Source organism: Pygocentrus nattereri, chromosome 19, assembly GCF_015220715.1.
Source record: "Pygocentrus nattereri isolate fPygNat1 chromosome 19, fPygNat1.pri, whole genome shotgun sequence".
NCBI lineage: Eukaryota > Metazoa > Chordata > Actinopteri > Characiformes > Serrasalmidae > Pygocentrus > Pygocentrus nattereri.
Window position 1 is genome coordinate 5,728,668 of NC_051229.1, and position 15,154 is coordinate 5,743,821.

The window sequence follows — 15,154 nt, forward strand, 5'->3', positions numbered from 1 at the left end:
CTACATATAATATGAATAATAAATGCAAAGGTGCCAAAAGCTGAAGTCACCACGTCTGTTTTATTTTACAAATGCAATACCACAAACTGGTTATTGTGAAAGAATGATTATGGTTCATAAGGCATGATTATTCACAAGAACAGAGCAGCTTGTGGCCCACAACACTGAGGCATACAGTAATAATGAGCATTATACACGGAGATTCACTTGAAAGAGGCCCCGAATATTCTGTAATAACTCTCTCTAGGACGCAGCGATCTGAACTAAACAAGGTGCAATGTGCTCCTCAGTGTATGGTGCTTCAAATAAGCTGTGATGCCCATGCGTCAAAGCGATGGGGTAGGGGCCGGACAGCCATCGCGACGTTTAACCTCTCTAATGCTTGGCGATACATTCAGGAACATTGAGCGCCAGAATGAAACGTGTCTAGCAGGAAACAGAGATCACTTCCAGCCTCATAAGTAATGCAATCACTTACACATACATGAAGGTATGTAGTGTATTTTTTGGTTCAGACTGCTTCTTCCTAATGGGAGTTACAGCAGAATATTCAGGGCCTCTTTCGAGTGAATCACCCTGTATTTTTACCCCCAAATTTAGCTGAGAGGTAGCCGAAAGTTTCACATATGTCAAAGTAAATAAATAATGAGGCGCCGAGTTCAAACATCAACACAAACATTCAGGTATTCACAAAATACTTGGTCTCAGTGGGATGCCTGCACTATTCAACACATGCTTCTCTTTACACAACATCATGCTGAAACTCTGCTCCTATGTTACAACATTTACAACGGACGCATGCTGTTCAATGATTCACCAGAAACGGGAATTAATGAGGAAAATGCACAACAAACATCAACTCATTTACAAGTTTAAACATAGTTACACCACCTATGGTACACAGGGTCTATGGACATTTGGCTTAAACTGAAGTCGACCAGAAGGTCTTGCTTGTTGCTAGTAAAGCTGACCTGAGCTATGAGTGTTGAAAAATACTTTAAATTTAAATGTTATTAGGAAGTTTATGCACATTTATTGAAGAGGGTCAAATGTGTGTCTATGCTTTACCTAATCAGATTTACATGATTAGACATGGACACTGGCTATGGACAAGTCTATGAATATGAACACATGTAAACACGGTCCGAATCGAACCGAATGTCATTTGTGCAGTTTAGATTTAGTGAAAAAGAGCTGATTGAACTGTACTGGATGTATATTACTCTGTAAAATCCAGAGACAAACCTTCATTGATTTAATTCCCAGTCAAAACAACCATTAAGTACAATTTAATCATTTTTCAGGAGATATTTCTGAGGAGATTAGCTATGAAATGATCTACCTGCATAAGGAAGAAGAAAGCCAAATGAAAATAAGTGAAAATACATGAGTTTCCAAAACTGGATGCAAAGAAATTGTGATGTGTAGCCATCAAGAAGCTGCTACTAAAAAAGGAAATAGACATAAACTGGTGTTCTCAGAACTAGACTGACCACCCCAGGGTCCAGACCTCAACATCAACCCAACACGAGGAGCAGAAAGAGCAACCAACTACTAAGACTGAACTGCAGGGGTGAAAAATATCCCTGCAGATTTCTTTGAAAAGCTAAAAGAACGGAAGCTGTGATGAACGTAAAGAGTGACACACTAGATGCAGAAAAATGGATGTTATATTTACTTCTTGAGGCTTCTGAGAATTTTTTTTAAATGTGCTTTTGTACTTAAAGGCTGTTTTGATTGGGAATTAAATACAGGAAGGGTGACTCTCTGACTGTAGCACAGTGCTGGAGATGCCGCATGAACAAACGTCTCATTTGACAGCCCGTCCAGACGCAGCCAGAGAGGTTTACCAAACTAAGCTTTAGCCACAGCGGTCAGCGACGGAGCCATATCCACGTGTTGACCAGCCAGAATGCCACAGTAAGTGAGTACATGACCATCTCTCGCTTGGCTCTCTCTTTATTCTCCTGCTCCAGCAGCTGAAGCCTTCGGTTCAGCTTTATGATCTGTTCAGTTAACAATAAAACAAAACAGAAACATAGATTCAGTTCAGAGTATGAACAGGTATGATTCAAGTTCAAATCAATCTGATTGAGGAATGAATCGATTGACCTATGCATGCTCTGCTCACATATGTGTTTTTAAGCTGCTGTTGTGAAGCTGGACAAGCTTTACAAAAGTTAGGCAAAATCCCATTTAACATAATGAGAAATTACAAAAAGTATAGATATTGTTTGGAGAGTGATTCAATACAGATTAATCAGATTGCAGATTTGATTGGATCAGTTTTTGAGGATTGATTCAATTCAGATTAATATGATTAAAGATGGTAATTTCAGGAGTGATTCTGTTCAGATGAATCTGATTACAGACTGGTGTTTCAGGAATGATTCAGTTCAGATTTATCTGATAATACAGTGCCATTTCAGGAGTGATTCAGTTCCAGATAATCTGATGACAAACAAGAGTGGTGTTTCATGAGTGATTCAGTTTGGATGAATCTGAAAACAAAGTGCCATTTCAGGAGTGATTCGGTTCATATGGATCTGATTCCTCAAACACCAGTCTGTAATGATTCAGTTCAGATTTATCTGAGACTTGAGAGTCATTTTAGGTGTGATTCAGTTCCAAAGAATCAAATGACAGAGCGGTGTTTTATGCAGTTCAGATGAATCTGATAACAGAATGGTGTTTCATGAGCGACTCAGTTCAAATGAATGTGATTACAGAGTGCCGCTCCAGGAGTGATTCAATTCAGATTAACCTTTATTTTTTCCTGATTCACAGTTTAATAATACAGATGAATCTGATTATAGACTGGTGTTAGGGGCAGGATTCACTTCAGATGAATCTGATTACAGATCAGTGTTTGAGGAGTGATTCAGTTCATCCGGTCTTATTACAGAGAGGTATTTGAGGAGTGATTCAGTACCTGTCGTCTCAGGCCTGCAGCATCCACTAAAGCGGCATCATCTGGAGTGCTCTCCAGACTTGCATCCAAAGTTGCAAGAGCAGTTCTGCAATGACATAAGCAAGGCAACAGGGTATATTTAAGCATGTTAATATCATTAATAATTTTATAAAATCTGCAGCAAGTGTGCAAAATTAACTTAACGCTTGACAGAATTGACTGCCTTCCCAGAACCTTAATAAAGTACTTCATGCGCTTAAAGCAATAAAAAAAAAAAATCAAAGCAAATGTGTTTGATGTTTCATCAGACTATCACTTTAACTGCCTCTCAGTCTTCCATGACATGATAAATGTGGGATGATACCATCACAGCAGTGCATGCAAACAGAACAGCGCAACTGCAATACCACCCAGTCGCTGCTTAGAGCATTTTTCAGCCACTCTGCTGCCAATTCTCTCTGTGCTCCAGGCAAAATCTGTCCACTCTGCTGTAGCTCAGCCTTACTTACCCCCAGACCCAGAGCACAACCTTCATTGCTTCCTTTCTTTTAAAGCACAGCTCCTGTAGTACCCATGACTGACATTTTAGTTTTTACAGCTCCAATATCAAATTATTAAACTAATCAGCCAATTAAAAAGCCTAAAAGAGGAGCTGTTGGTCCTATAATATTTATGGTTAACATATTTTTGGTAGGGCTGGCCTGAATAACATGAATACTTTTACTAAGTATTCGTTACTTATGTTTCGTTATGCCTATTTAAGTAGGGCTGCAACTAATTATTGTTTTGGTAGTCGACTAATCTGTCAATTAATTTTTCGATTATATTTGATTATTTCCATCATGCCCTTCATCTTAAAAGCAAAAAAAAAGTCCATCCTGTATAAAATCTTGCTGGGTTTGAAAGTCCAAAGGTTTCAATAATAAAAGAAATTCAAAATAATAACTTCTTCCAGTCCAAAATAACTATTAGCAATAGTTTGCTTTAAAAAGCTTTAAATTGCAGCGCAGGAGCGCGAGCACACTGACGTGCTCTGGAGCAGGACTGGCTCTCGTCTTTGAGGAGATATTCCTACACGTTAGCTAACATAACTGAAAGTGTTCTCTTAGCAAGCCCAATCCACGAGACCTTGTTTTCTGACGGGTAATCTAACAAACATTAGTTAGCTAAAGAACGAAGCGGTGGAGAAAGATTTTTACTGTTTCGGAGAAGAGTTAGACCTGATTCACAGGCGCATGAGTGATGTGGCTGTGCGAGCGCTACAGCTCGAATGTGCCAGTAGCGTTAGGAGTCTTGCCCAAGGACTCTTATTGATATAGTGTAGGGTGGGGACTGAACACCAGTCTATGGCATAGAAGGCAGAGGTGTTATCTGATACACTACACCAACAACTCTATATGTTTATCCTGGACAGCATTCTGACCTGACTGGGAAAAAAGTTCAGGCCTGGTTGATCAACTGAGAAATTTTACTGGTATTTTTTCATGAATTGCATTTTTTAGTTTGTATATGGTTTTCTGCTTAACTGTCATTGATTTTCATGGCTCATTTTGTGTATTTGGAAAAAAATCAGTGCCCGGTCTGCTCTCTAAACTGGGACTCTGCCACCTCGCATGCACAGCCTGTGTGAAAGCACTGACCACTTAACACTGGTGCTGAAATGAAAAGCAAGACTTGCAGCGTCGCTCACGCCACGCAGACGCAGGATGAATGAATCACGACATCACAGCTCCAGGGTGCCTGCCTTTCAGACGCACATGCATCAGCATGGTACTGCCGTCAAACGACAACTCTGCTTTACAGTGTCTGCATTCGACTTGTTTAAATGGTTTATTTCCGCTATTCAATATGTTCAATAGTACAGAACGAAGTCATGCCAATGGAAGAGATGTCGCTCCAGCACTTCCTGTAGTTACAAATTAGAGTTCGTGTTAATTGTGTTAATCATTAAGTCGACAGATTTTTATAAGCAACGTTGTCAATTATGACGACTAATCTTTGCAGCTCTAATTTTAAACATATTTCATCATAAAACTAGGAAACATTAGTAATTACTTAACAGTGGATGTGATTTTAGGCTCTAAAATATCATGATATATCCAGGTAATCTTAGCAAAAGCTGAAACTCAGCCATGCTCCTCCTACGATTTCGCAGGTCGCCCTTTTTATATTTTGAAAGATGAAATAAATAAGTGAAAGACATTAAAACGGCATAAAAGTGTTTAAGCAAATAGACACATTCACATTCAGGTGAAGATGCTGGCCTCTGTCACTCGTTTAACCATCGCAAAAATTGGAATAGTTTCTTGTAAAACGTCTCTCAACATTCAAATTTTTAGTCAGCTCATTCGCCAATTTCCATTCCACTTTAAATGGTGCCTGAGGCACCAGAATGCAACTGCTGCACCCTTTAAGGTGGAACTAGAGAATTCAAATGGAAGCTGACTGCAGCTTCACGGACTTTTAGCATTTGACAGCGTCTCGTTGCAGATTAAACATTTCATGAATTATCAATGTTCATTTTAAATCGTTTTGCTTGCCGTTTCGTAGCTACTAGCTAGATGAGATAGATCTGCGTTGCTATGGTGACCAGCAGTCTGTGTGCTGATCTTCAGGGTTAAAGGGTGAATCAGCAGTTCTACATTAACTCCAGCGTTTATGACCATTTATTGTTAAAACTATGTTAAACGATCAGCAGAGCTTTATTTTACTGTAAAGGAGGATTATTTTATTTTTGCCTAAAATCGAATTGTTCTGTGGAGCTGCAACAGGGCAGTAAAGCGCTGAATGCGGCTCCAGAGCTAGTTAATCTGGGCCAACTGATCAGCTTAGCTGTTTCCTATAAAGAATGAGTGAATTTAGTATTAAGTATTAAAATAACTTGTGTTGTCACTTCTAAATGAAATACATGTTTGCATTTTTCAGCTTATAGACTTACAGTGCTATACCTAGAATGACTGAAATGCCACAGAGACATGAGGAGTGAACTGATGAAGACAATCCACATTGAGAAGAGTATCTATCTATTCATTATGTGCACTGGGAGAAGCCTATCCGTTCATTATTAATGCTGGGAAAAGTATCTCTATTCACTATTAACACTGGGAGAAGTATCTCTCAGGAAGGGTTGTGGTCGGTTAGTGTAGTGGGTAACACCTCTGCCTTCTACACTGTAGACTGGGGTTCAATCCCCCACCAGGGCAAACACCCTACACTATACCAATAAGGTCAAGACTCCTAACACCGCCTTGGCCTACCTATGTAAAATGATCAAGTTGTAAGTCGCTCTGGATAAGAGCATCAGCCAAATGTAGATGTAAGGGTTTAGCTGATAAGCTGCATAAGGAGCTCACCTGTGGTGACGGTCATCCAGCATGTTCAGGACTTGCTCGTAGGCCCGTCTCGTGGTGCACTGGATGTAGGAAAGGACGCCACTCGCGCTGTACAAGTTGTGGCAGTCCTCAGGGCTGATGAGGGGTGGACATGCGTGGATCGGAGCGCTTGGAGATGGACTCGCACTGACCAGCAGAAACAGGAGCACGAATTATATGTTAACACACCAAGAGCAATGTGGAGCAGAAGTGTGACCGCCGTCCGTTTATACACTTTAATAATGACTAAAACTAAACTGAAAACATTCTCAACACCTTTTCAAAGGCACAGCTGTTGTTCACTTCATATGATAACTCATGATAACTTTCTCTAAGCGGCTTTTAAAGGCAGTCATCTCAGACATCTCGGGCCATATTACAGCAAATTCCTAAGTCAGAGATCATATCTTTGCTGCTTTGTTGTCATGGTAACTTCAGTTAAGATTGAATTTAGGACAGAAGGTATTACAGAACAGCCATTCTTAAGTCTATAATCTTATTTCCAGATAAGAAATGGTATTACAGAAACATCCTAAGTTGCCAAAATATCCTAAATATTTTGTTAACTTTAAGATAAACCCTGTTTTAATCGTCTATTTCTATTGTTTTATGCAGTGATGGGCAGCACAGTTCACTATAACCAGCATAATGAGGCTACATCTATCTTGAATATGGTGCTTTGACTCATGAAGTCTTTTTTATACAGTGTTTTTATGAACTCAGGCGCTGCAGACACGAACTCCACCGTCCCCTCTTATTACCATCGGGTGTTAATATTTGATAAAACTCGTCAGATACACTATTACAGTGACGGTGGTGAATAATGAGGAGACGGAGCTGAACATGTGTCTGTCTATTAGGAGGAATAACGTTAGCGCGCTCGGCTAAAGCGTTTGGAAATGAAACCGTAACTGGACACGGTGACGCTCTGGAAAAAACAGCACAAAGCGCTAAAGCATTCTTAACTTTCAGTTTATTGTGCTTTAGTTTTGTTGGCCCCCCTTCCCCTCCCCCCACCACTCTTTACAGAACTGACAGTGTTTTTCTTTCTCTGCCGAGCTGATCAGCTGACCATCCTGTGCGTCTGATGCTGTTGCCTCTTCTGCCTTGATTGGGTGCTGCTGCTCACCAGCCTTCTGGACCGGCTTGACCACCACTGAGCTTCTTGCCTTGCAGCGCTGTGCAGTCCTCACCCTCAGATCTTCTCTTTCCCACTTTGTACTATAACATTTGATACTAATGTTTGCTATCCGGTGTCGACCGAAGGAGGACGGGTTCCCCTTCTGAGTCTTGGTTCCTCTCAAGGTTTCCTCCTCTTTTTTTTTTCCTTGCCACCATCGCCACTGGCGACGCTCATGGGGGCTCGGACCCGGATTTTCTTTTCTTTTCTCTCTGTAACACTGATCGTTCTGTAAAGCTGCTTTGTGACAACATCTGTTGTAAAAAGCGCTAAATAAATAGATTTAGTTTGCTTGCTTGCTATGAATACACTTCCTGATGACAGACATACTGTTTACAATAGTTTTGAGAAGGTTTTGGCCTAAGCCAGATTTTTTTGTTTTTAATATAAACTCCATTGTGAAGCAAAACAGTTCCCAAAGAAAAGTCGCGTTTTCAGATTTACCACTATTTTCCCGCAATCAGCACTGCATACAAAAACTCACGTGCAGGTTCACCGGTGGTTTTGGATAGTAAACAAAATGGCTCGACCACGAAATTACACAGCCATAAATTCAACTTTAAGCACTTTAACTGCAAGTATGTATTTGCTTTTGCTCACCCTTCATGTTTGTTGATTTGGCCGTTGTGGCGGACAGCTGAGTGCTCACTGACACCACGATCACACCGCAATCTTGTGTGAGAATGGACCTTTGTAGAGAGAGGGTAGAGATTACATACACTTTACATGAAGAAACATGCTTTATTTCTTCATGAAGCACTTATTCTCTTAACCCATTAATCTCCAACAACTATATATAGTATGATGAGGAAAAATGATGCAGTACTTGGTCTGATTGGGCAGGGCTGCCAAAAGTCCAGCCAGCAGGCCAAAGTTGGCCACTAAGGATGTTTGATTTGACCTGTCAGAAAGTTGCCTATCCTCCTGCCCAAAGTGTCAGAGAATGAGAGGGTTTTTTATTTTAAAACTGTTTTTTGAAGTATATCATAACAAATTTGGTGTAATGTTATAATATTACAACGTAACAGGGATTTTAGAGACCACCGGGGTAAAGAACGTCTGAATTACTGAATTTAAAGGTGAAACTGTGTCCCTGGTAATTAAACCTTGAAGTATTTAAAGAAAGCAGCTTCTCCTTTTGGTTTAGGAACACGTAAAAATGCAAAGCTGACAAGGTGCTAGCCAGGTGTTTTGTGTTTTTGGTCCTCAGCCCACTATAAATATTACACTTCAGTCCAAAAGTCCAAACGTCCAAAAAGCTTAATTTAATATAATAACTTAAGTGATAAAAGTTCATTTTTAGCCATATGGTTTGATCGATTTGTGCCAAGACAAGCTCAGAGAACATATTTAATATGTAATATTTCATTTTCGGCATTTGGCAGATCAATTTACACAAGTAGGCGATGATGGTGTTAGGAGTCTTGCCCAAGGACTCTTATTGGTATAGTGAAGAGTGGTTACCCAGGCAGGGGATTGAGCCCCAATCTCATAAAACGCCACTTGAATGATTTGATTAGTAGTAGTATTAAGCAGTGGTTTACAGGATAAAACTTAGTGCGGAACGATTTGGGAAATATACGCAATTGCGATTTTACTGATCAATATTGTGACTGCGATTCAAATTGTGATTACTTTCTGTCCAGGCCTTTTATTCTGGCCAAGAAGACCAGAACGTCCACTTTTTCTGGTTTAGGCTTGAACACTGAACACTGCCAGTTAGTTATGGTTGTGATGTCACAGCATACAGGTGTGTGGCTGCTTCTGATTGGTCAACCTCAACTACACCAAGGTCAAATGCTCTGAAATTAATATTACCTAATTAAGGCAATGCTGTTAATAATGTGGGCTAGAATTAAAATTGCAGCTCTTGCGATTTGAAACTTGCACTCTCTAGAACTGCAATTTCGATATAAAAATGATTCATCTGTCAGCTCTCAATAGATGTCAAAATCAATAGATGTCAAGTTTTTAAATGAGATATCGAAGAATGATGGAGGTTCCCTGCCTGCTGGACAATGTTCCGAATTTACGAGTTGACAAGGAAACTACAAGAACAGATTCGACCCAAAGCCTCCAACAAATATATGTTCACAATTTCACCACCTCTTTCTTTCACTACCTCCTCTTTGAGCTGAGCTGGTGGTCCCGCTGGCTGTTCTGGTTCCAGGAAATCCAGGGGCTGGTCTTTGAGGGTGAGGACCCGAGGAGGGGCCTTCAGCTCCACAGATTCCATTGGGGTGGACTGGATCAGGTCCAGATCTCTGGGTCTGCTACAGTGAGCATCATTCCCATCTCCTTGGGAGAGAGCAATGATACAATCAACAAGCTAGCTGACCAAATCAGGTCGGAAATGCTTGATATAAAAGTCACCAAGCTGTGACTTGACATGGTAATACCTGCCACTACAATCCTCTCAGGAACGTGCATCATGGTAGCACCATGAGACGCATCTAGCAGAGCCCCAGGATGGTCCTCGGAGGGGTTGGGTCCGATTTTGAGCCTGTCAGGGATCCTCATCTGCTGGCTGATGCCCTCTGTGTACTCCAGATCATACTGGATGCGGTTTATCTCGGCCATGTCGACCTCGCTCATTTTCCCCACAGCTGCAAGTTGCACATGTCCGAAACAGTCTTATAAACAAGACAACATGCCTACAGGACAACTAGCTTGAAATGGTATATTTAACAGTATTGTAATTGGCTAGTAAGAATAAAGTAGATTCAATTCTGAGAGTGAGCTGCTTAAGGTTATACGGCTGCAGTGACACTCACTCTCTGGTCCCTCAAGGGGTCCATCTCAGTACCTTCAGTCAGGGAACATAACTGAACCATAATCCATTGAAATGATCTACTGTAAGCTGACTCCACACACCCCGTCTCGCCTCCAGGCTTTTATTTTATTGTTCTCATTAAACTTATTTTAGGTTCACACTTGGAACTTAAAACCCCTACTGTACCTTCGAGGGAACATTTACATCGTTTACACCTTGATGATCAGCCTTCAAGATACATCATCTGAAGGGGGTTTTCCTCGTCTTTAAACCAGACGGTTTAATTTCTGTGTGATTCAGATCAACAGCTAATCACAGAACAAGTGCAGAGCATCTGGATCTGGAGAGTCTGTATTACTATATACACACACATTAAAAATTATATATAAAACAACTAATAATATATGTAACAACTGAAAAACAACTAAATATTGTGATGCATATTGTGTCTCCTGAAAATGACTTGAGATATCGAGACATAGCTAATATTTTGATATATCGCCCACCCCTAATCTGAAGAACCATGTCAGCATGAACATCGTTCTATATAGTAGCTCTAAACAGAACCATTGTCTTTACTGAAGAACCCTTGGAGAACCATCTTTTTTAGTGTGTAGGTTATGACATTGACTCATTCTCTATACTGTATTAGTTATAACGCTAACTTGACATTTTGTCGATTTTCGTCAAGCAACTGGGACAAAACCACTAAATCCATTCAAGCTTCTCGTTATCTTGTCTGTACAGCTGTGGTTTGGTCCAGAGCACCTGCTAGGAGAACGTTAACCTAGCTAACTGAAGTTGGCATCCTACTTCTTGTAGGAATTGTTCCGTTCCACCTTGAATGGTGCTGCAGTTGCATTCGGGCGCCTCCTGCGCTAGAATGCAACTGCTGCACCATTTAAGGTGGAACGGGATAATTCGAATAAGAAGCTGACTTCAGCTTCGTGCTAACTTAGCTGGCGAATTAAAATGATAACCACCCACCTCCTAAACACAGCGGAATAAAGAAATATTGCTAAAATATTTTCTTTCGTCTCATTTGAATGTCAGATTCAGTGACGGACGCTTTGGCTTCCATGGCCAACATTAAATGTCATGTCTGCTGCGTCGTTAGCTAACCAACCTTGTTCATCCGTCGGCGCTGTCCGTCCGTTTCTCTTTCGTTTTCACATGTCGAAGTGCACAATCCGGTTTGTTTGCAGAAACCAGATAAGCTGGTCAGACCTATCCTTTTACTGGACGAGCCGTCTGCTTGTATAAACCTCTTTTAATGGAGGTGTGAGGACCAAACCGCTCCTTCTCACTGCTCGTCTGTCCGCTGCATGTTCATGAAACGGGCCGTGGTCGCGTTCCAATCTGCGCACCTGTGTCCTAAATAGGGCGCCTTTCTAGCCTCCGCTGTGTTCCAAACCAATAGTAGTAAATTTACGGACAGCCTGTACACAATTTAATGCAACGTTAAGCGTGCATACATCCGTAAAGTGAACGTGCTGTTTGATATAAACAATATTTGAGCTACTAGTCTTAGTCTACACTCAGCCTTTAAGTCATATCCATGCGGAGTGTGTGACAGCTCAGTTCCCGTAGTGTAGTGGTTATCACGTTCGCCTAACACGCGAAAGGTCCTCGGTTCGAAACCGGGCGGGAACAAGCATCGCTGTTTTTTCATATTGCTATAAGAATTTAACTGAGAAGTCAAGTGGGCCTCATTATAATTACTCTGTATGGCGTGCAAACGTTTAAAGTGTCGTTTTTCAGGCCTGAAGCACACAGCAGCAGCACATTACAGAGGACTGGATAGAGAGACAACGTAAAACGAGTATAGCACATACAGCACATACACCAGGCAATATATATGAAGATCAATAAATGCACATGATAATTACTACCCTGCTGAAGAAAGACCATCAGAACCATAAGACTCTATGGGGCCCTGCTGGTGACTTCCCGTATAAGTGAAAATAATGCATGGCCACGAATTAGTAAGGCGTGGGAACGAGATAATTTGAGATCATGCTTTATTAAGCTGTGGTCAAGGCTTAATTATCTCATTCCCATCCCTTACTAAGTCATGGCCATGCATTATTTTTATTTATCTGGGATGCCACCAGCAGGGCTCTGTAGGATCAAAATCTGAGCGTGCGTTTGCTGTTCAAATGTCCATCTCGCCAAAATCCCCCTGTTGAGTTTTGAGCTTTACGGCTGCAGTGTGGACTAAAGGTCGGTCAGTTAGTGAAGCTGCAGGTCTAGTTGGAGAAGAAATGCTCTTAAACTTCAGCTAGCTAACTTCATTACTGTAGTTTGCTGCTGTAGCTTGCTGCTGCCACCATCAGGTGAAAGTAAGAACTGTGACATACTGTCGGGTAGGCCGCTTACAACACACTCTAGCCACTGCCCAATTAAAATCCGTCCGCGGGCTGCATTTGGACCTAGGGTTGGACTTTGGACGCCCCTGATCTAGAACGATACTGAAGTAAATGGACTGTTATTCAGCCAACAGTTTCCTGTAGAACTGACTTGAAACCTCTTAGTATATCCAGCATTTATCAGCATAAGAACTTAAAATGAAATGCCAAAGCTGTAAATGTGAGAGGCCTAAACAACAGCAAAGCTTTTCAGGTGCTAACAAACAGAAGGGAAGGAAATTCAAGACAAAAATAAGCCTGGAGAGCTGAATGTGGAGAGCTAAAAACAAGAGAACAGAGAACAAAAGCACATTTCTTGCATAATGTAGTCAATTTGAAATTCATTCAGAAACTGGATGAAGTATGAGGAACTTAGTAAATGGAACTAGTTATTACTCAGCCATCGATGACCAACCACTAAAGCAGGCCTCTGAAGATACCTTGAATATTGAACACTCGAAGGTATTCTAAACCAGGACCAGACCAGCACTAGACCTACATAAACCACCATAGACCAGTTTAGAATTCATTCCGGTCAGCGCCGCTTCTTTTCAGCATGACTGTGGGCCACAAGAGCGTGTGATCAAAACTGCACAGTCCATCTCAGGAGCAGCCTTCCCCTCACTACAGGACATCAGGAGGGCCCACAACATCATCAGGGACAGTACACACCCCCAGACTCTTCACACTCCTACCTTCAGGCAGATGTTACAGGAGTGTGAAGTCCAGGACAACTAGACTGACCAACAGTTTCTATTCACTGGCCATCAGGCTGGTGAACACCTCACTTACTACCTCTTCCCCCTCCCAGCATATGCAACTTTAATTTTATTTCAACTTTGCACATACTGTACATTTTTACTTCTACTCTTACTTTTTTACTACTGTTTATAGAGTTATTCTTATTTTTTTTATTCTCTTAAGATTATATTTGGTGAATGGAGGAACAGCAAAGTAAGAATTTCATTGTACAGTGCATCTGCCTGTTCTGCTGTGCACATGACAATAAAACTCTTGAATCTTGAATCTAGAATTCATTCTTTTTGCTAATGACAGTTGCAGCCAGCAGATGGCGCAAGTTCACCACTGAAGTCTCCATATGGACAGATGTGCAAATGAACAGCTGTGATGCTGGTAGGGAATTCCTCTGGACGCCCTTTAGTAGGTTACAAACTACAGTGACCAATAATTGCTTATTCTGGCCAGTGGAGGCCGGCCTAAAAGCTTTCGTGGTTTCAGTCCATGCATGTCCTCACTAAGGCAGTGAGGTTCTGGGTTATCCAGGTCATCGTGCACAAATCGGACATGAGGTGCTCTTATGTTTGTCAGTCAGAGGCCTTTCCAGTCACACTACCGTTAACTATTAATAGCAACATCACACAAGAGGAGCTATCCTCCAATAAGGTCACAAGGGCTGGAACATTAAAGCATTCCTGGAAGGCATCTTCACCCTCACAGGTTGTCACTTACTGTTGTCTCTGCAATCACTCTGCATCACGTCGATCAGGGGCAGCACTGCGCTGTGCTCAAACCGTAGTGGCCTGTCCAGTGCACATTACCCACCTGACCTGTCAGAGCTCACTCACAGTGTTGCTTTCAGGGGAAAAAGCTAGACACCCTAAAATGTGGTTAAAGGGCCCAGATCATTGAAAACTGAACTTTCCTCACTTTTTTTAAGGCTAATGTTTGTTTGATGTAGTAGATATGAAGCTTTAAAACATAACTTTCACTCCCCAGCGCACATTCAGAAACTAAGCTGCAAAAACAGTCTGTTTTAAAATTCATGCTTTTGTGATGTCACAAAAAATAAAGCGATAGCATTTACATATATCAGCCTATGGTAGGTCAACCCCGCCTATTCACTTTAAAGCTACGATGAGTGTTCCAGCTTGGACTGCTTGGTGAATGCAACACAATACAGGGCAGCCAATCAGGAGAGCGCTCATTTACATATACCCTTAAAGGCACAGTGAGAGAAACAGCCTGTTTAATGTTTGGTGACAAAGAAATGTTGGAAAATGATCATGTAAAAATGAAGTATGACTGGTTCTGGTACATGAAATCACACAAACTCCCCACAAAGGCCAGAAAATGAAACTATTAGCTATGAAAGCAATAAGGATTAAAAAGAAAGTAAGGAAAAAGTAGATTTCCACTAGCACAAGCATTCATTGGTAGACAGGGTTGTTTTGAACCCAGAATGTAAAAATCTTCAAATCTGGTTACCTTGAGGTAGAAAAGAGGAATCCAGTCATCAACTTGAACAAAACTGATTAAATCAGGACTTGTTAACTGCAGCAAACCATATGCGGTGCTGTTCTCTGCAGATCGCAGCGGCGGCAGGTTCGAAACTTCGAGTCTTTCAGGTCATTGACGTCGGTTCGAACCTGGTGCCGCTGCGATCTGCATGAGAAGAGCATAGCAGTGATGGCTGTTCATGGCCTCAGCAAAACTACTTCAGTTTACAATGCAGTGCATGCTGCTAATAAGCTAAAAATAACTAAAAAAAAT

At 41.3% G+C, this 15,154-nt stretch overlaps 1 protein-coding gene and 1 non-coding gene across 2 annotated transcripts; one reads left to right on the top strand and one right to left on the bottom strand.

The window, feature by feature from the left end:
- Window positions 1–41: 41 nt before the first annotated feature.
- On the bottom strand, window positions 42–11,765 carry mffb (mitochondrial fission factor b). The gene is made up of 7 exons (XM_017712247.2): window positions 11,362–11,765; window positions 9,862–10,068; window positions 9,585–9,760; window positions 8,063–8,151; window positions 6,265–6,429; window positions 2,933–3,017; window positions 42–2,006 (listed from the first exon to the last, which is right to left on the bottom strand). The coding sequence occupies exons 2-7, from the start codon at window positions 10,055–10,057 to the stop codon at window positions 1,875–1,877; spliced, it is 843 nt and encodes a 280-aa protein (XP_017567736.1). The 5' UTR covers window positions 10,058–10,068; window positions 11,362–11,765; the 3' UTR covers window positions 42–1,874.
- A 50-nt stretch (window positions 11,766–11,815) lies between these two features.
- On the top strand, window positions 11,816–11,888 carry trnav-aac. Its single transcript has one exon. It is a non-coding gene; the product is annotated as a tRNA-Val (tRNA).
- Window positions 11,889–15,154: the final 3,266 nt, after the last annotated feature.

Excerpts from the sequence above, each read along its gene's own strand:
- mffb (XM_017712247.2), bottom strand. The coding sequence starts at position 10,057 with ATGAGCGAGGTCGACATGGCCGAGATAAACCGCATCCAGTATGATCTG. Across the intron at positions 8,152-9,584 it reads CAGCTCAGCTCAAAGAGGAG|GTCCATTCTCACACAAGATT; the intron begins GTAGTGAAAGAA and ends CTCTCTACAAAG. Across the intron at positions 3,018-6,264 it reads CTGGATGACCGTCACCACAG|AACTGCTCTTGCAACTTTGG; the intron begins GTGAGCTCCTTA and ends ATGTCATTGCAG.